This window comes from Xyrauchen texanus, chromosome 5 (genome assembly GCF_025860055.1).
Source record: "Xyrauchen texanus isolate HMW12.3.18 chromosome 5, RBS_HiC_50CHRs, whole genome shotgun sequence".
In the NCBI taxonomy this organism is placed as follows: Eukaryota; Metazoa; Chordata; class Actinopteri; order Cypriniformes; family Catostomidae; genus Xyrauchen; species Xyrauchen texanus.
The window spans coordinates 44129675-44157491 of NC_068280.1; the positions used below are offsets into that span (position 1 = coordinate 44129675).

At 39.7% G+C, this 27817-nt stretch overlaps 1 protein-coding gene across 1 annotated transcript; it reads right to left on the reverse strand.

Annotated features, from left to right (window-relative positions):
• Positions 1 to 1520: 1520 nt before the first annotated feature.
• On the reverse strand, positions 1521 to 27518 carry LOC127643778 (uncharacterized). The gene is made up of 20 exons (XM_052126655.1): positions 27166 to 27518; positions 25882 to 25982; positions 25210 to 25276; positions 24401 to 24531; positions 23928 to 24016; positions 23712 to 23811; positions 21399 to 21442; positions 21023 to 21100; positions 19653 to 19849; positions 17046 to 17110; positions 16810 to 16916; positions 16484 to 16586; positions 16286 to 16385; positions 9025 to 9064; positions 8864 to 8915; positions 8603 to 8717; positions 4041 to 4124; positions 3014 to 3137; positions 2449 to 2539; positions 1521 to 2057 (listed from the first exon to the last, which is right to left on the reverse strand). The coding sequence occupies exons 1-20, from the start codon at positions 27416 to 27418 to the stop codon at positions 2004 to 2006; spliced, it is 1995 nt and encodes a 664-aa protein (XP_051982615.1). The 5' UTR covers positions 27419 to 27518; the 3' UTR covers positions 1521 to 2003.
• Positions 27519 to 27817: the final 299 nt, after the last annotated feature.

Genomic DNA, 27817 nt, shown 5'->3' on the forward strand with positions numbered 1-27817 from the left:
GGTAGCCTATATCCTTCAACAAATAGCTATAGTTAATTTATTGTTTTTGCTATTGCTTGAAAATGAAAAATAAACGTGTTGAACTAAAGGTCTCTGCGTTCTCCCAGTGTCTGGACTTTCTCTGATGTAAGTGGAGGCCAGACGGATAAGTGGAAAAAGTGAGAGCACTGAGTTTGGCTGTCGGTGGTTTGAAGTTGAGAGCTGGTTCATGCCATATGGCAATAATTACAGTCCTCAATACATTCACCCAGACCACACCAAACAAGAGCGCCTTTTACCAATAGACCAGTTTACGGGACGTGTAGACATAGTGGATGTCAGCACTTTATTAAAGGTCTCCAGAAATGTGGCCATCACATTTCCAATACATTTTCTCTCTGGCCAAACAAGAAAAAGGAGAGTTATAGCAATAGGTTGCACTAATGAATACCAATAGTACTTAATGGTCTTAACTGAAAGTCTATCAATGGAATGAAAACAACTGATTGTCCTGTAAATAGTTCAGCACTCCTTAATGCAAAGTGTATAAAAGCCACACCTTAAAGAGGACATTAACTGGTAAATATCAGTAAAATGATGCAAAATAGACTTAACTCACAGATAAAGGACTAATGGAATCCAGCAACTCTCCCTCCCTCTGAGGTTTAGTTTAGTGGGAGAGTGATGATAGACAGCATGAGGAATCCATGTCACAGTTGTAACAAAGGGGTCCCAGGGCAAAAGCTGACTGTTGAGTGATTAGAGATTACTTGGTGCTCTCTCTGAGCTGCTGCTTGTTTGAACAGCAGCGAATTGCTGATAGATAGCGGATGATAAATGGCAAGGCATTTATCTTCCTTCTCTGTTTTGTGCCCCAGCATCCCAGTGTCTATATGTGACTGCTGAATGTGTTTGTGATGAATGTGTGAGGGAGAGTGATTTCAATTTATGTGACCGTGTATGTGTTTATTGTGAATGACACTCTGTTGCATTCAGATGAAGCCAAGAAGTTCTCTACACAATAAGAAACTGTTGGATCTGTCTGTCGGCCATTGACAAATGAACTCTTCACATGTCTTGCCTTCTTTTTCCCAGTGATCACTCAGTGCGGCTGAGGTCATGCTGTCATTGCATGCTAATGTAGGTCAAAACATCACAATTCAAAAAAATGAATATCCATAAAACCTATAAAAAAAAATTACTTCACAGTAAATCAGAAATGCTTGGAGGGATATTTGAATTTTGATTTCTCTAGATTTAAATGTGTAATCTTCTTATAAAAAATGTGACAGTATAAGTACTTAATTTCTGTCCTAGCTGCAGAATAAAAAAAATGCAATTTTTGTGTTTCCCCTGCAGCTATAAAGGTAACAAATTATTCTTCCTTAAAACACACACACACACACACACACACACACACACACACACACTTGCCTATGCAGTAAACACAAACTCAGCCATCAGAGGAGGAAAACCCTTTTGCTCTCTGAATTCCTGTGTCGAAAGGGGTCAGAGGTAATGAGAGGATGGGGTGGCTCAAAACTTCAAGGGTTTATTGATTTAGTGTCGCCGTCAAGACGTGGCCAACTCAACACAACTATGTCAAGGACGACATTCTCTAATGTACTCACTACATATTAAAGTGCTTGCATGTTCAACAACAGCCCACCAAAACCGAGCTTTACTTAAGTCTGCTCTTTATTTTGCTTTCACTGTTCAAATCGAAGTACTTAATACTCAGTAATGTCTACTTCATTTGTATGTACATAAATTACAGGAACAACAAAAAATCGAAACAAAAAAAACATACAAGGCACAATTATGTGTTCACATTTTGGTTCCAGAATTGTTCAAATTGTTAGTATCACAAACTAAAATGGAAGACACTGTTGAATTTACACATAGTGCATAATAAAATCTATCTGAGGTTATTCAAAACAAGACACTCATATAAAGTACTTTTTCAAATGTGACACCACTGACATCTTTCAGTCCCACTCGTTTAGTCGGCCAGTGATTTCAAATCAGGAAGTCAAGCAAATCAGGAAGTCAAGCAACATTTGCCCATAGGCTTTTCCCTGCAGAAATGCAACAAACATTTAGAGACACACAAAACACGACATAACACATTATGGCATCTTGTATAGCAATTGTAGAGGATTAATGCAATTTCATTAAATTGTTCCAGTTAAAATATTTCAATCTAAACCTATATCATGATTTAAAAATGAATGAATTAAGTTATAAAAGTATAGTTAAATAGTTCTTAGCGTCTGTGTATGTCACGTGACACCCATCAACTTATTATTAAAATGAAAACTGTCACTGAAAGTTTACATTTTACAGATTTTCGATTTCCTTTTAACCTTTGTTCATTTTCTGGTTTCAAAACCGGCAATGGCTGATGACACATGTCCATTTTACAAGCTTGTATGAATGAATGTGCCACACAATCTGTGTTTGTGTTACCTGAGGGTCACTGCGTAACGATGCCACCCCTCCCCCACCAAGAGAGTTGCGAAGGATGAAGTTCAGCCCGTGAATGCCAGGCAGTTCGTACCTGGAAGCGACCGCACACACGTGAAATACATTATCATAATTAAGATCACCTCCTGCTTTTTACACATCTGTTCATTAGCTCACACCACACTCTCACACAGTCAGTCCACAGCATGAGGTGGTCCTCATAAGCGGCACCAGTGGAGTTTTCCCCATCCCATAAACCGAGAAGCTTGAGTGCATGCACTCTCTCTCACACAGATCTTAAATAATGGCGTGCCAGCTGCAGATGTGAAGTTGCTCAGTTTTAAGGTGTTACAATGTTTATTTTGTGTAACATTAACTTCCTTTACAGCTTTAGGTATTAACTTGTAATGGTTTCTTTTGAAGTTGTAAGTCCTGAAGAATTCTATTGTGTGTTATGTCCTGAGGCAGATCATAAAAAAGCTTTACTTTGTGACTGATCAAATGATCAAAATATTAATATCTGCATTAGAGTGGTCACCTAGCACACTTTAAACTTTCTGTTTCTTACCGTGTGACAGAGGGTAAGTCAGTCTGATCCTTTCTGATCAGGTGTTGGAAATACTGCTCCACCACATCAGCAGTTAAACATTTTCTCAGGTAAGGAAAATAAAGAGGGTGTCTCGCAATAACACCTATAACAGGAGTTACAATTATTGCAATGCTGAATAGATAGAATAGATAGAAAGATATTTTTTTTCTGTATTACGTTAATCTGACACATTAACGTAATATCAAAAACATAATTAAATAATTGTATATAATACTTTCTCTGCAAAGATATGTCTTGAAAAAAAACGGATGGACAGACTGATGGTTTACATACCTTTTGATCAATTAATTTCCATGACCTTTCTATAACTTTTACATTTGTTTGTGATTACAAGTTAAGTTTTTTTTTTTAATAATTTCAATTAGATGAAATTATGTAAAACTGAGCATAAGCAACAATTTAAATATCTTTTCAAGGCATAGATATAAAGACAAACAGAGATCACCTGTCTGTCTAGACAGACAGACAGACAGACAGACAGACAGACAGACAGACAGACAGACAGACAGACAGACAGACAGACAGACAGACAGACAGATAGATAGATAGATAGATAGATAGATAGATAGATAGATAGATAGATAGATAGATAGATAGATAGATAGAACATTGGCAGGTTGACCTAACAGTTCAGCATGAGTTCAACACCAGAAAGCTAACAAATCATGTCCACAAATAAAGCCAAAATACAGTACACCAACGCAGACTCACAGTCTACTGTGGATGACACACAACCTCCTGTCAAACCTGAGATTAAGTTTATACTAGGGCAAGTTTCTACAACATAAAAGTGTGTTGTATTTTTGGCTGCAGGCAGAGGACTGTGATTCATGGTTTGTGGTCAGAGAACATGGTTTGACCCAGCATTTTCAAAGCATTTATTGCCAGAATGGCTTTGGTGTGACATTGAAATGCGTATAAAGTAAGCAAATTTTCTCATCGTTGAAATCTTATACACTGTGTGTGAAATCGCAGAGACACTCACCGATGTTTGAGGAGTCCCCTTTGTCTCCACTGCGTGTGTATGCTAACTCCTCCAGTCTGTAAGTATGAGGGCCAGAGGGCAGATCTGAAAGAGAGACAATTTTGGTGTAATTCAATTCTGCAAGGTTTAGATCTAATTCAAAGTTTAGTCTGGTCCCGATGAACTCCCAGGTTGCTTTATCTGACCAATATTTTAAATTGGAATTTAAATAAAGGCAACACCCATGAACAAGACAAATGTGTAAAATTTGGCTACATATAGCAAATAAAAATCTTAAGTTTTTATTTATTTATTCACATAATGTTGTGGGTGGTTGCTAGGGAGTTGCTAGGTTGTTGCTTAGTGGCCCAAGTGAAAATAACCCACCCCATGGGTGTTTCTCAACTCTAAGGACACGTTCTCGTTCTTCTGAAAATCAGTCTTGTCTAACTACCTTGAAAGAGTGAACTCGGAAGTCATGAGGACGTAAAACGCATCTATGCAAGTTTTAAGTTGTCCTCTCATGGCCTGAAGGGCACATTTGCATTTGCCACTGAGCCAATTAAAAGCTTTGATCATACGTTTGTCAAGCTGCTGTCATGAGCCTTGGAAGTTACCGCTACTGAACTTCATTGGTAAGTTATAAAAGCTAATTTTATTCTAATATGTTGGTGGTTGGATTAGTTACAGTAAACCGCTCTTCATTTCAGTAAAATTGTTTGCCATTGTTTGAAGTGTTCTTTGAACTGTCACTTGAGCTTTTTGACATGGATGTGTACGTTTTAGTGGTGATTTGTGCAGAGATTAAATTATTAGGGATGTTTGTGAGTGGCATCATGTTCAGAGGTTGCTTTAGAAAAAAGGGCATACATAGACTGATGAGCCAAATCATTATGATGTTAAAAAATAAAGTTATGATATTACTGCCTTATATGAAGTTGGTCCTCCACGTGCCCCCAAAACAGCGCCGACCTGCCGAGGCATGGACTCTACAAGACCCCTGAAGGTGTACTGTGGTATCTGGCACCAAGACATCAGCAGCAGATAACTCAAGTCAACTGTAAGTTGCGAGGTGGAGCCACCATGAATCTGACTTGTTGGTCCAGCACATCACACAGATGCTCAATCGGATTGAGATCTGGAGAATTTGGGGGCCAGGGCAAAACCTTGAACTCTTCATAATTGTCCTCAAACCATTCCCATACAATGTCTGGAGTGGAGCAGTTTGTGCCACATTGTGGCACATTATCCTGCTGAAAGAGGCCACTGCAATCAGGGAATATCATTGCCATGAAGGAGTGTACATGGTCTGCAATGATGTTTAGGTAGTTAGCGCATGTCAAATTGACATCCAGATGAATGGCCGGATTCAGGTTTTACCAGAAGAACATTGCCCAGAGCATCACACTCCCTTCACTGGCTTGTCGTCTTCCCACAGTGCATCCTGGTGCCATCACTTCCCCAGGTAAACGGCACACAAATACATGGCCGTAAAACATGATGTAAAAGAACACAGGACTAATATGACCAAGCGACTTTCTTCAACAACACCAAGGTCCTGTTCCAATGGTGGACAGAGGTCATCATGGGCATGCTAACCGGTCTGCGGTGAACAGATGAACTGTGTGTTGTGACACGTTCCTCCCGTAACCATCAATAAAATGTTCTATGACTTGTGCCACAGTAGACCTTCTGTCGGTTCGGATCAGATGGGATAGCCTTCGTAGCCCTCACACATCGATGAGCCTTGGGCACCCAACACCCTTTCGCCGGTTTGTGGTTTGTCCCTCTTCGGACCACTCCGAAGAGTGAGGTACTGAGTAGGTACTCACCACTGCTGACTGAGAGCAGTACACAAGCCTTACCGTTTCAGAGATGCTCTGACACAGTCATGTTTCCATAAAAATGTGGCCCTTGTCACTGTTGCTCAGGTCTTTACTCCTGCCCATTTCTCCTGCATTCAACATGTTAACTACGAGAACTTATGTTTCACTTACCATCTAATCTACCCAGACCTTGACATGTGCCGTTGTTTGGAGATGATCAACGTTATTCGCTACATCTGTGAGTGGTCATTGTCTCATCGGTGTACATGCACAAGTTCACAGAACTTTTTCAATGTCCCTGATATCAACATAAAGTAAACACATCTCTGAATCTAAAGTCATAAAGTTTATGTGCTAAAATAACTGACAATTCATCTCTAATGCAAGTATAATTGGCTGAAAGGATGCACCGCTTTTTTTTTGTTATTATGAATTTTAGCACTTTATTATCATGCATTAAAACACTGAAGTAATGATTGATGTATGCAGTCATGAAATCAGAGACCCTCTTCTAAAAATCCAAATACAGAAGAGATGCCCAATACCAGGTGTAAATGATGATGGTGTTAATACTCTTCTTAACACATCTTCATTCCGGGGAATAAACAGGGCACACACACACACACACACACACACACACACACACATTAGATAGGTAGATGTTGGTCTACCTATCATTATGAGGACTTTCCATAGACATAATGATTTTATACTGTACAAACTATAGATTCTATCCCCTAAACCACAGCGGGCATGTGAGAGACAGAGAGTGAAGTCAAAACAGATGCACTAGGTTAAAATGGTTTTCTGGTTTCCTTTTTATCTGACAAAATGACAGACAGCATTTCGAATTATCTGTCAATGTTGTGATTGTTTGTGTCCCACCAGAATAATTAGCTTGAAACACCACTGCAATGGCGTTAAACACAGCTAGGTATAGTACTTTTATCTCTTATCATTAGCTACATCATCCATAATCTGTTTTTCTGTCTCTGAAAAATGCCCTTGGCCTTAACATTACAAGCCTCTCTTACAATCAACCCTCTGTGATGCTCCTAATCACCACGGTTCCAGGTTCCTCTGTGTGTGTGTGTGTGAGTGTGTGTTTGTGGATTTGAGAGCAAGGAAGCGGGGGTAGTGAAATAAAGTGAAAGAGAAACAGAGCAGTGAGTCTATGTTGTTTTTTTATTATGTACATTTGACCTCCCGTGTTTGTGTGCATGGCTTTGCGAGTTTGTGAATTACTGTGAGTGTGTGTAACAGTCTGTGCTTGTGTGTGTTCAAACAGCTAGATCCAATGAAAGGATGTCCCCAATTATTTAAAGGGTTTAGCTGCTTGTTTAGTGCGACCGAAAAGTGGCACAGAGATAAAGAGACTCAAGCAAAAGCTGCCAGAGCACTAAAAAGAGGTTGCACCTTTCAGACAACCTAATGCAAAAGAGTCTTGGAAAACAGGCAACACTGGACTCCAATGCAAGGGATTTTAAAATCCGTATCTGGGTATTATAAAAGAACAATCACTTTGGCTCTTAAAACAAGGTTTAATTAAAGTCCACTTATTTCTGTTGAGTTTGCAGCACAAATATTCCACTCACTTCCATCTTTCAGACAAGTAGGTCAAAATACTTTTCCAAAGAAAGATACTGAGAAGGAAACCACATTTGTGAAAGAAAACAAAGGCCAATAGATTCAGCAAATTACAGAACTAGAGCTATCCTTGCATGTTGGAAAACGCCAAACTGACCTTTTGAATAAGTAACAATTATACATTTAGATAGTTCTGCATTCAGTAGAATATTACTTTTATGGAACACAAAATTAGTTAGCATTAGCGGAATGTCCAGACCTGTCTTTTCCATAAAGCATTTAAGAATGGCATCAAGTTTAAAAAAGAGCAACACAGTAGTTTAAAGTACCATAAAAGATATGCCTTATTCCATGTTTTCTAAAGCTATATGATAGAAATGTGTGTGGACCTTTTGAATAAGTAATTTAAAATGTCAGTAGAAATGTTGCTAACTGATCATTTAAAAACACTGTTTCAACAGGATTCACAAGTTTTCTTATGGAGAGTGTATGAGTTATTAGGGTGATCATTCCCACCAAACCAGTCAAGAATGTGTCCTGGTCATATTTTAACACCAACTCAATACAAAAACTTATATATTATATTTTGCATAAATAAAATGAAGCCTGCAGTACATTTAGGACCATTAAGAGTTTTATCACTTTAACATAATTTTAAGGAAACAACTGGACATTATTCCTATGAATTCTCCTCACCATAATGCATCTTGAAGTTTTACTTGTTTTTACAATTTTTTCAATAAGGATTCTCAGTACCATAACACATTCAGGCTGGTATTTTGTTATATACAATCAATGAGGATGGTGACCAAAAAGCTCCAAAAAGGACAAAACAATACCTTTAAAGAAGTCCAAAAGACTCATGTGCCATATTCCAGGTCTTCTAAAGCTATATAATAAAATTGTGTGGGGAACAGACCAAAATTTAAGTCATTATGCACTGAAAATATTTCCTTCCACCATAGCTCTCCAAGCGCATGCGCCATCTGTTCGGTTGGGGTTGCTATTTTTATAGTGTGGAAAAGAGCAGCCCTGACTTCTTTCTACATAAAATGTTTTGTATTACACGGAAGAAAATAAACATACAGGTTTCGAGACGAGGGCGAGTAGATGATGACTAAGTTTTCACTCGGGGGAACTATTCCTTTACACATATAAACAGTGTGGTACCTGTGTGGTTGTATTCCTCTTGGTTGAGGGAGGGGTCATGTCTTTCTGCTAACAAAGGGTCTGTTGCTTCCTCTCTGTGTGTCTCCACCAGCTCCCCGTTCAAATGAATGTTCACCTGAAAGCACCAATCAAGATTCATTTATCCATACTTTAAGAGAGCCATTAACATAATCCATCTAATCCATTCAGTCACTGTTAGTAGCATTTCATTTTGTTGTATCAGTTGGCTAATGGCAAAGGAGAGTGAGAAGAAAAGGGTACCCCCAGATCGGCTTTGGGATGCAGGAAAAAGAATGGTTTCAGCACTGGTGATCTAGAAGGAAACAACAGACACTCAATTAAATATTAGACATGCAGCCTTCGGTGGCCATCATTTATTGTTCTTAAACATTCTGTCAAGCTTCAAGAGTAAAAATACTGACATTCGTGGTCTGCCTCCTACTATGGCTGTTAGTCCTGGAGCTGTAGGGACAGAGAGAGTGCAAATTACTGTATATCTTGGCCTGATCTTTTTCAATAGTAAAATCAAAGTCAGTTTTAAAGTTAGGCAGAGGCTATATGCCCCAATTATACAATAGATGCTATTTACACATAGTGCAAATAGTGATAGATGCTATTTACAATAAAAGTAAACAGCAACCCAAAGCATCTTCTTTGAACTAAGTGCAAGTAATGTTAGATAATATTTGGACCCTGGTGCAAACAGTGGCAGATACTATTCACACCCCTAACTAAAGACTAACATACAGGACAGTGGCATCACTCCAGCGTGTTTATTTTGTTTACATAGAGTCCCACAGACACCCTACACAACCCCTAAACCTAACCCTAACCATCCCTTACTATAGTTTAACACCGGTAACCAGAGCATTACCATGGTATTTTATGGTAAAATCATAGTAACCACCAAATTAAGCATGGTTACTTTACCAACACATATTACTGCAGTAATTCGATGACTAATTGGGTTAAAACTACGGCTTCCGCAAACAACAACAAAGTTGACCTGGATCACGTAATTCCCTGACCTTCACCAAGGAAATCAACCTTTATATAACTTTTTATTATAAGTAGTATTAAAGGAAATATTAATAGTGGAGACAGGAAACAGGATGGGAAAAAGTGGGATAAAAGGCAGAATCTAACCCGGGTCATCCGCACGAAAAAAGCACATCCAAACAGTCGCACTGTGTGGAAAGCAGGGGCTAAAAATGAAATGTTTTTCATTTCGGTTCGTTCTTGGCAAAAACTATGTTTTTCTGTTCAGGTTCAGAAGATCCACAGCCTCCTTTCCAAATGATTACCGGTTAGAACAAAGTAAACAAAATCTTTTTAAAATGAGTGTGGGTGATGAACCAGATGTAGTTTTACCAGATCTCGCAAGAGAAACAAGCAACTTGGTCTGGAAAAACTCAGTCAAAACACAGCAGCATCAAATATGTATTAATGCATCATATCTAACAATAATTCAGAGAAGGAAAAAACTGAGAAATATACGTTTGCCTCTAATAATGTTTTCCTTGGATCTGGATTAGGTGTGCATGTACAGTATATGTGGTAATTATACATAGTTGTTAAAAAAGGTCTTCATTCACAGAATGTGACATCCACAATGAGCAATTAAGCAAAGAAATGTGTGATGCAGCAGTTTCCTTCATCCAGGATCAAAGCACATTTCATTTTTTCGGGCAGCATGAAGTGGTGTAGTTCCAATAATTTACTTTGGCCTTTGGTTTCATGAAAAAGCTATCGGAATGAAATGAACCAGTTCTAACTAGTTACCAGCATTTAAATCGACTCGGTTAGTAACGTAACCTCGGTTCCCTGAGAGGAGGGAACGAGTATTGCGTAAGTAGCTTACGCTATGGGAAAACTCTGTTTCTCGAGAAATATTGAAGTCTTTATGTAAAACGCATTGCAGCTGCACAGCAGACAGCAATGAGCGAGGCAGCTCGGTCATTGGCTGTGCTGCAGCAACTTGCTCGAACCAATGACGGGCGACTCTGAACGCAGCGACCAATGGCAGCGGCCTTCAGCAGGCTCAGAGCCCGCCAAGATGGCCGTGGCTTAGGGCTATATATTAGGCGCCCGTCATGAGAGTTCTTTAGGTTCAATCGACTGAAGCTGAACTGACCAAGCACTAGCACGGCAGCTTACGCAATACTCGTTCCCTCCTCTCAGGGAACCGAGGTTACGTTAGTAACCGAGTCGTTCCCTATCGAGAGGTCTCTCCTATTGCGTAAGTAGCTTACGCTATGGGAACACCATGCAAAACGATAGTGCGTGCTGACTTCGGCTCTATAAAGCCAGAGGCAGATGCCTGAGCCTTAAAGCAAAGTGATTATTCCACGAGCCGCCAACGGCGAGCTACATAATGGGATAGTATAGAGCCTTCCAAGGTGGTCCATGGTGGGGCTCATAGTACAAACACAAGCACATATCTTATGTACTGAGTTTTCTATGTACTGATATGCATAAAAAATCCTTTAAATCAGTCAGAGACGGACCTATAAGGGAGGAGATAATGCTCAGCATATACATACTCCAGTCCATTCTATAGTCAGGCTGATAGAATGTTGGAATGCAATGAGGGGACCTGTAGGTTATAAAACCTGATAAATGTCGAAGGTGAGGCCCAGCCTGCCGCCGCACAAATATCTTCAATGGGTATCCCACTCGACCACGCCCACGAGGAGGCCATGCTCCTCGTAGAGTGAGCTCTGACGCTTAAGGTGCATTGAATGCCCTTGGCTTCATAAGCCAGCGCTATAGCATAAGCCAAATAAGCCTGCAAGAGCGCAGTTTTGAGCGAGAGCTGTTTAAGGTGCACGGTTCGGAGAGGTTTCGAACGGGGCACTCTTGAGTGCGTCCAGGACCGTGGCCAGGTCCCAGATCGGCACCGAGGGGGGGCGAGGAGGGTTCATCCTCCTAGCGCCTCTTAAGAAACGAATGATTAGGTCGTTTTTCCCTAATGAACGTCCTTTATCAGGATTGTGTGACGCCGCTATGGCAGCCACATAGACTTTGAGCGTGGAGGGTGTGCGGCCCGCCTCCAGCAGCTCTTGCAAAAAAAGGCGAGTACACTTGGTATCTCGCATGATTTGGGGTTCAAGCTCTTGGTATCACACCAGTCACTGAACACTTTCCACTTTTGGGCATATAAGCGCTCGTAGAGGCGCCGCGCCTCAGTGATGGTTCTCAAAACTCCACTGGGGAGGTTCTCGGGAACCTGTTGAGGGGCCATGCATGGAGGGCCCACAGATCGGGGCGGGGATGAAGAATCATCCCGTTGGCCTGCCTGAGGAGGTCTAGCCTCAACGGAATCAGCCATGGGGCAGATTGCATCATCTGCATCAGTTCTGGAAACGACGTCTGGTTTTTCCAGAGTGGGGCTACCAGGAGCACTGCACATTTCACTTCCCTGATCCGACTGATGACCTGAGGTAGCATCGCGATCGGGGGAAAAGCATACAAGGGGCGGCTCGGCCAGACTTGGGCGAGCACGTCCGTGCTCTTTGAGAAGAAAAGGGGGCAGTGCGCATTTTCCCTGGAGGCGAAGAGGTCGACCTCTGCCTCGCCAAAGGTTTGCCATAACCACTGAACCGTCAGGGGGTGGAGAGACCATTCTCCTGGGAGAACCTTGTCTCTGGACAGCATGTCCGCTCCCTGGTTCAGGGCGCCTGGCACATGTGCTGCTCTCAGCGAGCGCAGGTGGTGCTGTGACCATAAGATGAGCTCCCTGGCCATAGAGTGCAGGGAGCTCGACCTGAGTCCACCCTGGTGATTTATATACGAAACTACCGTCATGTTGTCCGTTTGGACCAGGACGTGTTCGTTTTTCAGGTACGGAAGCAGGGCTCTGAGAGCCAAGGCGACCGCTTTCATTTCCAGACAGTTTATATGTAGGCGCTTTTCCGGGTTTGACCAAAAGCCAGAGACAGGCCTGCCCTCGTAAAGGGCCCCCCATCCTATTTTGGAGGCATCTGTCGTGATCATTTTTCTCCGCGTATTTATGCCCAGACTCACGCCGGTTTGATACCAGTTGACGGCTTTCCAGGGCATCAGGGCTTTTATACAGCTGTGATTCGCTCTGATCAAAAAGTGGCCCGAGCGCCACGTGTGAGTGGGGACACGGCTCTTGAGCCAGTGCTGGAGAGGACGCATGTGCAACAATCCTAGCTGGAGTACAGCTGATGCAGAGGCCATGAGACCGAGCATTCTTTGAAATCGTTTGACGGGGGCGCGCACGCCCGTTCTGAATGATGTTGCAAGGCGTCGAATAGAGAGCGCGCGCTCTGATGAGAGGCGTGCAGTCATCTGCACTGAGTCTAGCACTATTCCCAGAAAAGAGATATTCAGGCTGGGGGATAGCACGCTCTTTGCAAAATTGATTCTCAGACCCAGGCATTCTAGATGGCTGATAATCCAAGATCTGTGCGTCGTTAACTGACCCTCTGATTGTGCTATGATTAGCCAATCGTCGAGGTAATTCAGTATTCGCACTCCCGCTGTCTCAGGGGAAAGTGCCGCGTCCATACATTTACGTGAATGTACGGGGGCCAATGATAGGTCGAATGGTAGTACTGTGTACTGGTATGACTGTCCCTCGAAGCTGAATCTCAGAAAAGGCCTGTGATGAGGCGCTATCGAATGTGAAAGTAAGCGTCTTTCAAATCCACTGATAGAAACCAATCCCCGGGCGAACTTGCGCGAGGATATGTTTGGTTGTTAACATTCTGAACGAGCGAATCATTAAAGCTTTGTTCAGATGTCTGAGATCTAGGATGGGGCGGAGGCCACCGTCCTTTCGGGACGAGAAAATAGCGGCTGTAAAACCCGCCTAGCTCATAGAGGGAGGAACAGTTTCTATAGCCCTTCTCTATCAGTTTGAGCACCTCGGTGCATAGAACATGTGACACATCTTTCCTCACTTTCGTCTCGACCACCGCTGAAAAGTGGGATGGTCTGCGAGCGGAATTGAAGTGAGTAACCGTGTTTTATTATGTTCAAAACCCATTTCGGCATGTCGGGGATTTTTTCCCAGGCTTTTGCTCGCACAGATATGGGCTGAATGCTGGCTGGGGGCGTGTCGCAGTGACATATGGGCCCCACCGGCAAATTGCCTTGTGCTAACACTGAGTTTACAGCTCTCAGAGGTGCAGGTGCACGCTGAGCAGCCGTGTTGAGTGCCGAGTGCAGGGGTGCGTGTGAGAGTACAGGCACGCGCGCTATCTCCGAAATGCTTGCAGCATGAGTCGGAGAAATGCTTGAAACTGTATGGATAGAGTTTTCGGGTGGGGGTGCATACATCGTAATAGGCACGCGCGCCACATTCATAAAGCTTCCCGCTCTTAGCGGGGAGTCTCTTGGCTCGCGCATCACATCTGTGATGTTTGCGGCATGAGACAGAGAACTGTTTGAAACTGTATGGGCAACGATTATGGGTGGGGGTGCATATACTGTAGTAGGCACGCGCGCCACTTTCATAAAGTCTTCCGCTCGCGGCGGGGTTTTTTTTTTTTTTTTTTGGCTATGCATACAGTGTTTGTGTGTAGGGGTGCATGCATGGCAGCAGGCACGCGCGCTACTTTTATAGTATTTCCCGCTTTTACTGGGGAAGTGTTTATAACTGTGGGAACAGTGCTCGTGTGTAGTGGTGCATACATGACAATAGGCACACGATCTACATTTATGGAGCGTCCAGCTGAGCTGGGGAAGTATTCGGCACTGTTTGGACAGTATTGATATGTGGGAATGCGCACTTTAGTGTGGACACGTGACCCCTTAGTGACACAGGCAGAAAATGTGATTTCTGTGTGTTGCCGTTAAAACGATGTTTGATTGCAGGTGAGCGAGTTCTGTGACTGGCCCATTGACTGCTGTACAGACATTTCCAGCCGCCTGTAAGGGAACTGGGTAATGTTTTACATGTTTTGGAGACGGGAGGCGCCACCCTGGCTCGCTGCTGCTGCTGAGGCGGTCTCTGGCGGCTCTGTGACGAGCTGGAGCGCTTGGGCAGGAAGTGACGCATAGCCTGCGAATCCTTCCGAGCTTCAGTGAAGCGTTCAGTGAAATCTCTTACAGTTTTAGACAGGATGCGGACGATCTCTGAGTCCATGCTGGTGCCCGTGCTCATGTCCGCTAATGTTGAAGGCGCGGGGTCGAAAGCCGAGCCCGGCCAGTCGTCGGATGCAGCGTCAACAGAGAGGCTGTCATCTTTTTCATCGTCGTCCCCTGACGCGCCGAACGAGACGAGACCCACCGCTCTGTTCTGAAGTGCTGGTCCGCCTTCGTGAAATGAACTGGCGGCGGGGAGATCTCTGGTAGCGGTGAAGCACGCAAGGACTGGGCCGGCGTGACGTCACTGAAGTCTACGTGCTCTGGCAGCCTCTGTGAGCGGCGCTTTTTCTTGCGCGGCTCGAACGGAGGGGGCGGCAGCACGGTGGAAGCAGGCTCGTTTGCGGCGAAAGCGGCAAAGCGAGCGCGCAGCTCGGCGAGGCCCAGGAGTCACATTCGGGCATCCGCCCTGAATGAGAGCAGCTTCTGCGTGGTCCGGTCCCAGGCAGCGAGTGCAAATGATGTGACGATCCCCGTCAGGAAGAGGGCCTCTGCACGAGGCGCAGGCTGAAGGCATTTGCAACAACGCCTTGAAAATTGCTCTTTTACTTAATCAAAAAAGCGTCGCAGAGGCGAGCGCTTGCAGTAAAAGGATATAGCGATGCGCGCCGGATGGCGTAGCAGAAGGCTTCGAAGGCGGCTGAAGGCGCCGGCGTCCTCTTAGCGGTCCTGCTGTAGGCTTTTCGACAGCGGGCGAAAGACTCCAACAATCCGGAGGATCCAGCGAAGAGAAGGTCTTTGCTGAATGAGATTAAATCTAAAGAACTCTCATGACGGGGCGCCTAATATATAGCCCTAAGCCACGCCCATCTTGGCGGGCTCTGAGCGCGCGAGCGCGAACAGAGTCGCCCCGTCATTGGTTCGAGCAAGTTGCTGCAGCACAGCCAATGACCGAGCTGCCTTCGCTCATTGCTGTCTGCTGTGCAGCTGCAATGCGTTTTACATAAAGACTTCAATATTTCTCGAGAAACGGAGTTTTCCCATAGCGTAAGCTACTTACGCAATAGGAGAGACCTCTCAATAGGGAACTAAAGTTTTCACTCGGGAACAATTGAAAATCACTTTATTTTTGGTTATGTTCTGCAAAACATTTTGTTCGTTTTCAGTTTTATATTTTGGTATCTTGAACCATTTTTAGTCCCTGATGGTAAGTGCTTTTTACATCTAATGCAAATAATAATAATAAGTTAAGATAAAACAGCATTCTCAAACAGTTTTACTTTCAAAATGTGACAATATTTCAATGTGAAACTCAACAATGGAAATTCAACAAGAACAAAATATAGGCCGGGACTTGATCTATTGGAAATTACTTGGATCATGAAAAGGGGTCTCTATTTGACATGAGTTTGGAGGGGAGGGGCTGAAAAATAAGAGGGCTTCAAAACATCAAGTTGTTTTAGAGTCAGAGCAAGTTATTACAGTTCAATAAAAGACTACAAAGACAAAACATTTTTCCCATGCACTGATAAATCCTTTAAAATAAAAACCAGGAACATCTATTAAGAAAGTATATTTTATTTATTTTTGTTTAATGTTGATAATGTTGATGAGGTTTTTACTCACCCATGCCTGTTCCTGCTGGTGCCACCTCTCTAGAGAAAAACTCTAATGCTTTCTTCTGTTTGTGATGGACGGCCATCCATATGACAACCTCACGAGAACCCTGTGAAATAAAAAAACAGCTTTCAAAAATAGTGGGTTACACTAATCATGAATTAAAACTAATATAAAATATATATTTCAACAGAAAGAGACAGTAACTGTATTGACTGCATGTGGTCCATATGTGTCCTCTGCGCCCAGAACTTGGATGTTGACTTCAGTGTAGTTCTCTAGGCCAAGCTGTCTGAAAATTCGCTGGGTCCTACAGATGGGCACCTTACAGCATTATAGTTTATTTCACATCCATTCATTAAGTGTTAAAAGCTCTTGAGCCATTTTAAAAGACACCGTTTTTAAACTAGTGGCTTAATTGACTCATCAATAACAGTGGTGAAGTGGTGAACAGTGCGTTTCTTTAAAAATGAATAAGACACATCAAGTTTTTGATTTATAAAATAACTATGAAGAAGTCCACAAGAAACAACCTTTTGATGATGCTATCTGCTGTTCTTCTGGCTTTTTCTACAGCTCTAGGACCACCAACAGGACAAACTGCTGTTGCCCTGAATCCATCCATGTATGTGGCACAAACCTGAGAGAACAAATTTTTTTTAACTTTTAAAAAATACATTTTCAATTGTAAGACACCTTAAATGACAGCCTGAAACCAAAATCCAAGGAATGTAAGCATTTGAAAATTAAGTTGGAAAGGTTGACACACCTTTAAGTCACCGGATGGAGATGATCCTTTGGCCCCGCCTACTTTTACTGCTCCACCTTCCACATCTCGGTATTTGAGAGCAAAAGAAATGTTAATCAGCGGAATAACATGGTGATGGAGTAACGTTAACTCTGGAATGTGTGATTGGAACACACAAGAGCACACAAGAGACTAACTGGGATAATATATATATATATATATATATATATATATATATATATATATATATATATATATATTACACTGTTTTGCATGAAAATCCCAGGAGTTCAACAGTTACAGAAATACTCAAACCAGCCCATCTGGCACCAAAAATCCTCCATGCGATTATCTAAGCCAAACATGTGGCAGCAGTGCAGTACATAAAATCATTCAGATACGGGACAGGAGCTTTTAAAGGTGGTATTCATGTAGTGACCATTAAAATATCCTAATGTCTGACAAATTCAAACATTGTCAGACACAACGTTTGGTGAAAATATTAGCACGATGCGTCAGCAACCCCTTTTATTGATGCCACAACTGTACAGTGTGACGTCATGCATTGATAACAGTGCTTCGCAACCACGTAGGTACAAAAGTCCCGAAGCTTGCGGAGTCCTAATCCGCGACTATCCGGCACAGTAACATAAGCAGCCTGTGTTATTCCCATCTTGCTTGCCCGCAGTAAAGCTTCTCATTTCAGAATCAGAATAAAACCTTGCATTGCCATCTTTTGAAGAGAAGGACATAAGGCTTATGTGAATCTCAAGTTTTAGAGAAACACTGGACACATTTGACTTCACTTTGGCAGCAAAGCACTTTTGTGCTATGAAAAATCGGATGAAAATGTTCATAAAAATAAAGAACCAAGGAAATTAGCCAAGAGAAATTATATGACAAAACCACATGATTTGTTATTTTAATATTTATTTATAAACAAAAATGTATGTGGCAAATTGCTGTTAAGTTTTGCCCACTGAAATACAAATAGAACTGGATCGCTGACGCAACGTTAAACTGCCAACAGGAGGTGAAGCCACCAGAAGTGTTCAAGCAGCCATCTTAGGGTGTTTTCAGACCTGTAGCTCATTTAAATTGTTCAGAAACAGAGGCCCTTTCCCAAAACCCACACTTGTGGTCTTGACCACTCGAGTGCACATGCACACGACAGGAAGTGTTTAAGACTGTCCCATGTCTAAAACAAGCCAAAGCTCAGTGCACTTAACCCACACAAAATCCACTCCAGTGCGAATACTGCTTCGGAGTGGTCTTCCCAGAAATCATCACGATCAGGAGCTACATAAGTTATTTATTATAATCAGACAGTGAAACGTAAGTGAAGCATATATTTGTTTGAGTATAAATGGAAGTATTCAACATTATATAATGTATATGGGATGACTTAATATCAGCATCATAATTACAAATATTATTTATGTGTATATTTATATACCTCTTTGTTATTCTTCTTGCCTAGTAATCCCCTTATTTTGATTGTTCTTGCCTAATACTGCTGGTCATTTTAGTCATTTATCAGCCAGTGTGGCATACAATATGTGGTCTAGTAAATGTTGTTTTAAAATTAAAAATTGATCAATTACTACCACAGGTTCTTTCTCATATTTATGTATTTTAAATATATGTTTTAATGCTTTTTATTTGTTGTATGAAACCACATACTGATAAGTTGTGTAAAGCAGTCTTTGGTTGTCTTATATATATATGACAAGCCAAAGTATATAATTTAAATGGTTTGTATTATTAATGGATCACACAGGTTTTTTTTTTTATTATTAAGTTTTATGCAGTGTATTGAGAAACAGAGTAGAAAGAAATTGCTTATATTTCATATTTTACAGCAGTTATGGACGAAGCAATTTTACAGTTAAAAATGTTTTAATGTGCAAATTATTGAAAATCAAACGGAAAATCAAACTATGTTCATAATAACAAATTTAGCTTACATATTTTCTACAGCACAATACACTTCTAACAACCAGTAGTGTATTAGTAAATGAAAAGATGGGTACAATTTTAAGTTATTTATTATTTTATGTAGGCTTATTTATTTTTTTATGTATTTAGACCAAAAACAATCAGTCTTCAGCTGAGAGAAAAGACAACAACAGCTGTCGCAAGTCTACGAGTGTCCCAACGTGCAATCAAAAGTCATACACACACTCGCAGTCTTCACGTCTACTTGCACACTGGTGACCAAACACCGGAAATACGTAGGACAAGTGGGTAAGTAGGCAAGACCAAAACGCAAGTGGGGGAATTGTGACAGGGCCAGAGGCTAAATTGTTACAATGCTGTATTTTCTTTTTGCATTATTTTTGTATTGAAAAGTGCCTGATCTCATGGACACGGATCTCTCTCTCCCATGCATCTATGTCAGACATTAACAGATAATATTGTAAACACCGACCCATCTGATCACTGCATGAGGACTGCCTACAGGTGATAAATACTGTCATTACAAGCTCAGACAATGACAGCTCTATCTGAGAAATTACTAGGATTTCAAAATGCCATTGCCTGTAATGCCAGAGACAACAATGCATTCCCCAACCTATAAAAGCCAACACAAAGATTTGATATTTGTTTGATGTTTCAGCCTCTCACCAGGTATCTCAGTAATGGTAACGTTAGAGAAGTCACAGGTTACATCTGGCAGAAGGTAATGTCTCGGGTCTCCGATCTCATACACTAACTGCTCTGCTACTGTTCCATATGAAACCAGGCCTCCTGTTTTTGGAGGTTTGGACAGTGTAAATGTACCATCAGCAGAACATTCAACCACTGGAAAGCCCAAGTTATCCCTAAAAATCAAATGAAATTAGAATGTCCTCATATTGAACTTTTCCCACTGTTATGAAAATCAATGTTTGTTTTGAAGCAATGTGTCAACAACAGGTCACATTCAGGTCACACCAAAATCAACAGCAACTAACATGAAATTGTATTTAGCTTAACGTAAATTAAGCCTATTGTTTATGGCCATTAAGATTTCTCATTATGATAATGCAAAAAAAAATACAAAAAATATTAATATTAAAATAAATAAAATTAAATTATAAATATTAAAATGTAAAGTATTCATACATCATGGTAGAATGTTTTATACTGCTTTTAATTTAAGATTAAATGTTAACTCATTCTATTAAGTGTATGCTTTCACTCTAATATATTAATGAGAATTAAGGAAAATGAGAATAAAACAGAATGTTTAGATGCTTTAAAGCAGGGGTGCCCAATACGTCGATCGCGATCTACCAGTCGATCGCAAAGGCAATGCTGGTAGAGCGCACAAAATATAAATGTACTTTCGTTACGTTTTAATAAAAATAAATATAATGTCTTTCCTTCTTTTAGTTTCTGTCTTGCACTTGACAAGTAAATATTGACCAGGCGAGATTTTTTTTATTCAGTTGCCATGACAACTATGTTTGCGCATACGTGCCTTCCAAGGGCTTCTGAGAACAGAGTGCAAAATTGCAATGCTAGCAGTGTTTGAGACCTGCTACCAGCAGCTACTGCCCGGATTATGCAAAACTGTCTGATTCCATTCAGTGCAAGTTATCAAAATAAGGTAAATGCCCTGGCTATTGTAATATATTGTGCTGTAGGTGTTTTGGGTTTAGTTTTAAACTGAATGATATCAACATTGAACATTATTATATTTTTTTTTTATTAAATAAAAGATGAATTCCATGTAGGGATACATGCAGAAGTCCCAACAAGCATTTTCTTATTTTAAATGAAACTGTTTTTTTTAGTTGGTAGACTTATTGAGTTGGTCATTTAAAAGTAGATCATCAAGCAAAAAAATGTGGGCACCCCTGCTTTAAAGTAATACTATACTTCGCTATACTATACCTCGCTTTTTACAATTCTTGTCAATTCTTTTGATTTTGGAGTGACACGTTTTTATAAGATTCACCTTAAGCTTGTTTGATTAGAATACATGACTTTGAACTTATACTTGGTTTTACCAGTCAGGAACTGTGTGCCAGTCTGTGAAAATTCCCCCCGTGACCTGGGCACCACACTCAATCAGGTGACCAGCAAGGCTAAAGAGAAAAATGAGAAGAAAAAACAACAACAACTTGATTTTCCCACAAAAATGCACTGTAAATAAAACAGGAACAGAACTGGACTAAAAATGAAAATGTGGTTTACCACAAATGTTCTTACACTGAATTGTCATTTACACCACACAACAAAAACAAGGATTCATGAGTGTCTGCCTGCCCTTATGTTTTCCCAAGACTAAATCTTACATATGTTGGTATGATGGAGATCTGTGTTCTTAGTGGAAAAACATTTAATATAATGCACTAGTGTGTAAGAAATTTCAGTTCATAGTACCTTCCAGCAGCCAGCATGTCATAGTTATTGGAGTCCCAGGCAAACTGTCAAAAATAAAACACAATTAAAATAGATTTTTCACACATTGGGCACAAAAGTTTATAAAATCTCATAAACTTTAAAAGTGTTTTGAAAAATTCATCTTGAAATCTAGAGTGAGATCTCTACTATATTGAAGCTACATTTCTCTATTTTTTTCATTAATAATATATACTACCAGTCAAACATTTGGAAACACATAAAGGCATTTATGTTTCTCAAGATCTTAAACATCTTTTGATCAATTGACTTGTGCTTAATTTGCTTGAAGTTTTGAAGACAAGTATTTATCAGTTGGACCAGATAGCCAAGAGGTGGCCAGCATTCACGAGAACTCCTTCAACACTGTTTAAAAGGGCCGTGTCAAGAGGAATCAAATTTCCCTTGATATTTTGACATATAAGAGGTCATTCTACTATAAAAAGCATTTATTGAAACTAAGATGCAAAAATGCCTCGATCTCTACTTCCGCGACTTCCCTACGTCACTAGGGGTTTCATTAATTCATGACTGCCTCAGCAGCAACAACATCAACGCCTACTTTTACGTAATCAAACACTTGGCCCCGCCCACTGGCGCTCAGCTCGTAAACAGAGAAAGAGTAGGACAGACAGTTCTAGTGTAACTTGACAGTGTCAAGTTATAACTCTGAAAAAGAAACCCCATTCTTTTTCATTCAGCTGCACCAAATCTTTCTGTTTCGAGCACAAACTGCTTTAATTGTTGGTGTATGTAAACATGCACTAGATGGGCGTCTTTGAGAGTTTTGATGCATTTCCGGTGATATGCGCATCAGTGCAGGATGATACTGTATATGTGTGCATCATTTGGATGTGTCTTCAGAATATTTCAGCATGGATCATATGTTTTCATACAGTCATTTCAGCATGGATTGCTTGTAAACCAGTCATAAACCAGTCATTCAAGCTTTGCAAAGGAACAGTTATTGAAGAATGGGGCAGTTAAAACTTTATTGGACCCGATATAAATAACCAGTTTTATTTATGAATATTTCAAATGTTATGACTGTTTGATAGTTTATAGTGCTAATGTGCTTGAGTGAACAGTTTAATATTCGGATGCAATGTGTTGAGTGTGCATTATGTGTAAACCCTAACATTTTTAGGCCAAAACCAAGCATTTCAGACAGAGGGCCAGAGATAGGGTGGAAAATGATCATATATAAATAAATTATGACTTGTTTTGGTGCAAAAAAACTTTACTAACATTATCAGTGGACCTCAGGGAAGATAATAAATGATAAAGCAATGGCACTATATTATATAATGAATATGATACAGTAGATAATATTACTATATTATACTGTATCATAGCTCTACTTTATAGATCTGTGATTGATTGCTGTGTTTCAGTTGCTACAAATTATTATTTATTAAAAAAATTGTAATCAGATTACTACACTAATTCCTTAATTGAAAAAGTTATCACATAACTAATTTCTTTAATTTTAAGTTACATTCTAAAACACTTTTTCACTCAGCAAATTCAAAATAATGTTTTTATTTCTTTCTTGTTCATTGTTGCACACAAGTCATACACTCAGCACCTCACATTTCTCCTTCACATGACACATTACTGAGCTGTAATTCATGTACTCCACATAAAGAATGTGGAGTACATGAAATATGCATAACCCTATAATGTATTTAAAAGTAATTAAATTAATTCACTATCTGTAATCCGATTAGATTGGATTACACCTAACACTATCTACAGTATGTGCCACGTAAATGCTATAGGTGTTGACATTGCGGCACTTTCCCATAGTCTGTATTGCATTTGTCCAGAATTTCCAGCAAGACTTGACATATATTTTATTTCCAAGAAATGTAAACAGGAAGACATAGTCAGCAGTTTGTTTAGACTTGGGAGAATTTTCAGAATTGCAATGTTCTTTGTCATCGCATTTGCACAAATTCACAATAAATCTGTGGTTCAGAAATAGGACTCACCAAAGCATACAGATGAAAAAGTAATTTTTTTGGAAAACATCCAGAAATCCTTAGTTTCGTTTTTAAAATTTAAATGAGAATAAGTAAAAGGAGGAAGCTGGTTGTGAATGGGAATGGGAATTTCAGCTTGAACCCCCCTCCCCCCACCCCCTCAGAAATGACATGCTGCTGGTGTGTTTCTGTTCACATTTTGGGATGATTAATGATTGCTAACACATCGTCATGGTGGAAAAATTGGTACCAAGTCATAATATCTGTTGCAGAAGAAACCCAGAGAGTGTTTTTGTGTGACAAACCGTACTGAATGCATTAGTGGTCCAAGAACCACAGCGCTGTCCACGCAGCGTCCCGTCACTACAATATCAGCCCCGAGATCCAGGCAGCGTTTAATGGGGAGGGCACTGTGAGAAACAGACCAAAGACAACTGATTCTCATATGCTAAAACTACCAGTCAGGCTCCAGGCATGAATAACAGAAAGTACCAATGACACACTGTAATTAAGCTGTAATCATTACCCCAAATATGCGTTCATGCTGTGGATGGTCTTTGGAAGTGGTTTCTGTTCCTCTGAATCACTCATTCTGAGTTGAGTCAAAGAGTCTTTCTGGAAGAGACAACAAACAAAAGATGACACTTCGCCATTGCCTGAAAACTAAATAAGGATATAGGATAAAATATAATTAGTGGTGTATGTATAGGCAAGCATCACTATTTCTACAGGAACCATTTGAACAAACCAGGCATTTGATACAGGCTATTTTCCATTTTGTAGAAAAAAGATGCAATAAAACTGAATGATAACTGAGGCTAACATTCTGCCTAACATCTTTCTCTATCTCTAACTCTTTTTGTGTTCCATGGAAGAAAGAAAGTCATTCTGGTTTGTAAGGGTGTAATGCATGAGTGTGTAGAAATTATGACAGAATACAAATTTTGGGTGAACTATACTTTAAAATAAGCCAGTCAGCTAACAAGCTAGTTTAATTACCTGTGGCAACAGGTCATCACCAGTGACCACGGCTACCTTTAAATCAAGTCCTGCCTTTTGAACTACTTCCTGTAGAGCTGCTCCACAGGCAAGAGGATTTACACCTCCAGCATTACTAACCACACGAATACCTGCAGGAAATAACAGTTCACCATACCAAAAACATCTTCAAGATCTTAAAATGGCCAAAGATAAATACAATATTTATGTATGTGTATTTATGTTTTTGTTACGATTAAATGAATATGTTCTAACATTCATAGGTATGGTAATGACAGAAATGAAATACACAAACATATTAAATTAATTTATAAGAACAATTAAAAATAACACCACCAATCCAATAATATCTAATATTATATGCTCATTTTAGGCATAGAGAGGGACAATACTCAAATAAGATCAAGTTCTAAGTTGGACAAGGCATGCCATTCCCAACTTAATGGATGTTTATGTCATGTTAATAACTTGTTTTGTATGACTTGTTGCATGTTTATGGCATGAGTGTCCTCTAATGAAAGCCCTACATCAATGTCCCCACTCAAAATAATTACAAAAATGAATTGCATACACATTAGTCAATTTGGTGTCACAAAGAAAAGAAGTGTTAAGCATAATCTGCAATAACAATTTACCATAATTTGTAAGTAAATTATAAGGTATATTGATGCTGTGCTTCAATTAATTTCAAAGCATACTGATTTACTGTTTCACATTTGGTTTAAAATAAAAATTATTTATTCAAATATATGTTTATGACATTAAAAATGTTACATTTAAAATGTAATCTTTTAGTTTTAGAGATTTACCTCTTTTGCTGATATCCTTAATAAATGGAGACAGGGACAGAACAAAATCCGGCGCATATCCCATATTCTGAAATAAACATGGATGAATAACAATGTAAGAAGATAGGGCCTATATAATTACATATGTGGACATTCTCAAAAATGTGGCATAATATGAAACATTCAGTTATAATAAAGGTGTCAAACTTTGAGTTATAGTAAAGGTATCTATTGTTTAGAGTTTGTGATGACGCCACCATAACAAAGTATTATCTGTGACATAATAAACAGAATTATATATCTGTTTTTAGATTGCTTTTGTTAACTATAACTGAGATTCTGGGTTTAGTATGTGAAGATCAATGATGAGCTGAGTTGTAGGTTGTCTTGCCCTTACATCATGTGGCCATTCTTAACAGATATTGTGCCTTAAAGGAATAGTTCACTCAAAAATGAACATTTCTTTCTTCATCAAACCTGAATTTAAGATTGTTAGGATTTAATTTCAGGCCTCCTTCAAACAATGCAAGTGAATGTACAAAATCATAAATTTTGTTTTGATGAACAAAGAAACACGGATACATCTCTGATGGCCTGAAGGTGAGTAAATCAGCAAATTTTCATTTTTGGGTGAACAATTCCTTTAAAATCACTAAATCAAGGTATGTCAGAGGATGGAAAGAAATAACTTACAGGTGATTTAGCTTTGAAAGCTGTGAGCAGTGACATGGTGATTTCAGACAGATAGTCAAACACAAGGAAGTCCAACTTTCCACCGTATATGAGCTGAGGAACTGCACAGAAGAGATAAGACAATGATTATGCAAGTTTTGGCTCTCCCCAAAGGTATTTGGACACTTATAGGATTAATTCACCGAAAAATGAAAATTCTCTCATCACTAACTCACCCTCATGCCATCCCCTATGTATATGACTTTCTTTCTTCTGTTGAACACAAACAAATATTTTTAGAAGAATATCTCAGCTTTGTAGGTCAATACAATGCAAGTGAATGATGGCCAGAACTTTGAAGGTCCAAAAGGCACATAAAGGCAGCATAACATTTATCCATACAATCCAGTGGTTTCATAAATATCTTCAGAAGCGATATGATAGGTGAGGGCGAGAAACAGATCAATAATGTCCTTTTTTTTTACTATTAATTCTTCTCCCTGCCCAGTAGGTGGCGATATGCACAAAGAATGTGAATCACCAAAAACAAAAGAAGAATAATAATAAAGTGAAAGTGGAGACTTTTAGTAAAAAACAACTTGAATATTGATCTGTTTCTCACCCACAGCTATCATATCTCTTCTAAAGATATGGATTTACACACTGGAGTATGGAATGGATTACTTTTATGCTGCCTTTTTGGACCTTCAATGTTCTGTCCACCATTCACTTGCATTGTAATGATCAACAGAGCTGAGATATTATTCTAAAAACCTTTATTTTGTGTTCAGAAGAAGAAAGAAAGTCATACACATCAGGGATGGTCTGAGGGTGAGCAAATCATGAGAGAATTTTCATTTTTAGGAGTACTACTCCTTTAAGCCATACTTAAAAATGTATGAAACCATGTTTGAAAAAAATATTAAACCAGGTGGTACTTAATCTAAAGAAAGATAGCTAGGGCTCTAGTGTGAACTGAAGGGGAACTGACATCATGCACCCATAAAAAAGGACCTTGGAACCAGTTTCTTAAAAGTAATTTCAAATATGACTAAGAATCGTTAAGTCTCGCACAATTTGTTCACAGATCTCACTTGAAAATTAAAATAGTAATGAATGTCTTGAGAGTAATGAAAATCTTATCCATTGGTGACATCTAGTGGTCAATCAAGCACATTACATATGGAAGTGTTATTAGTTTACATGTTCTGCACAAGGACATGACTTTCATTTAATTCTATACGTAACTACAGTCCCATGTCAAATCACATAAAGTCAAATACAAGGGAATTTTTGCTTAAATACCTGACGTTGCAGTGTCACCCCAAAACCCTGACGCGCATCCGATACGTACAGTTTTGTGCGCTGATGAAGCGTAAAGTATGCTGCTGTTGCGTGTGTGACGTAATTCTCGATCAAAACATCTGGCGGTAGTTGAAGCGCTTGTGAATCTATGCGAATGTAAACAATTATTCCCGCACCAAAACAGCGGAGAGGTTGAATACATCCTCATTTTCAACCGTTGCAAAGTCCCGGATATACATGTTACATTCGTCATGCTCGATAAAAGCGTTTATTTTTTATGTATTGTGATTTTTTCTCTCTACACAGACGCTTACAAACTTATCTTAATCTGTCAAAACCAAAGGTACATTCTCGTACTACACACAGTGTCATCCGTGTATGACAAAATCGTGTTATTATGGTTCCTACTTTTCGTCCCAGCCATCTTCGTTATATTTTTTGGACATGTAGCATGGTAGCACCATGGTATTCTTTGAAGTACCTTGAAATATAGTGATATGTTTCAAAGTACTGTATGTACAGTATTACCATGTGTTCTGCCACAAAACTGTTGTTGTTGTTATTATTATTATTATTATTATTATTATTATTATTATTATTATATATTATATAACACATTATATTTACAACTTTTAAAAAGTATAAAAAAAAA

Excerpts from the sequence above, each read along its gene's own strand:
- LOC127643778 (XM_052126655.1), bottom strand. The coding sequence starts at position 27,418 with ATGACGAATGTAACATGTATATCCGGGACTTTGCAACGGTTGAAAATG. Across the intron at positions 8,718-8,863 it reads ATCCCAAAGCCGATCTGGGG|GTGAACATTCATTTGAACGG; the intron begins GTACCCTTTTCT and ends TGGTGCTTTCAG. Across the intron at positions 2,540-3,013 it reads GACTTACCCTCTGTCACACG|GTACGAACTGCCTGGCATTC; the intron begins GTAAGAAACAGA and ends GGTCGCTTCCAG.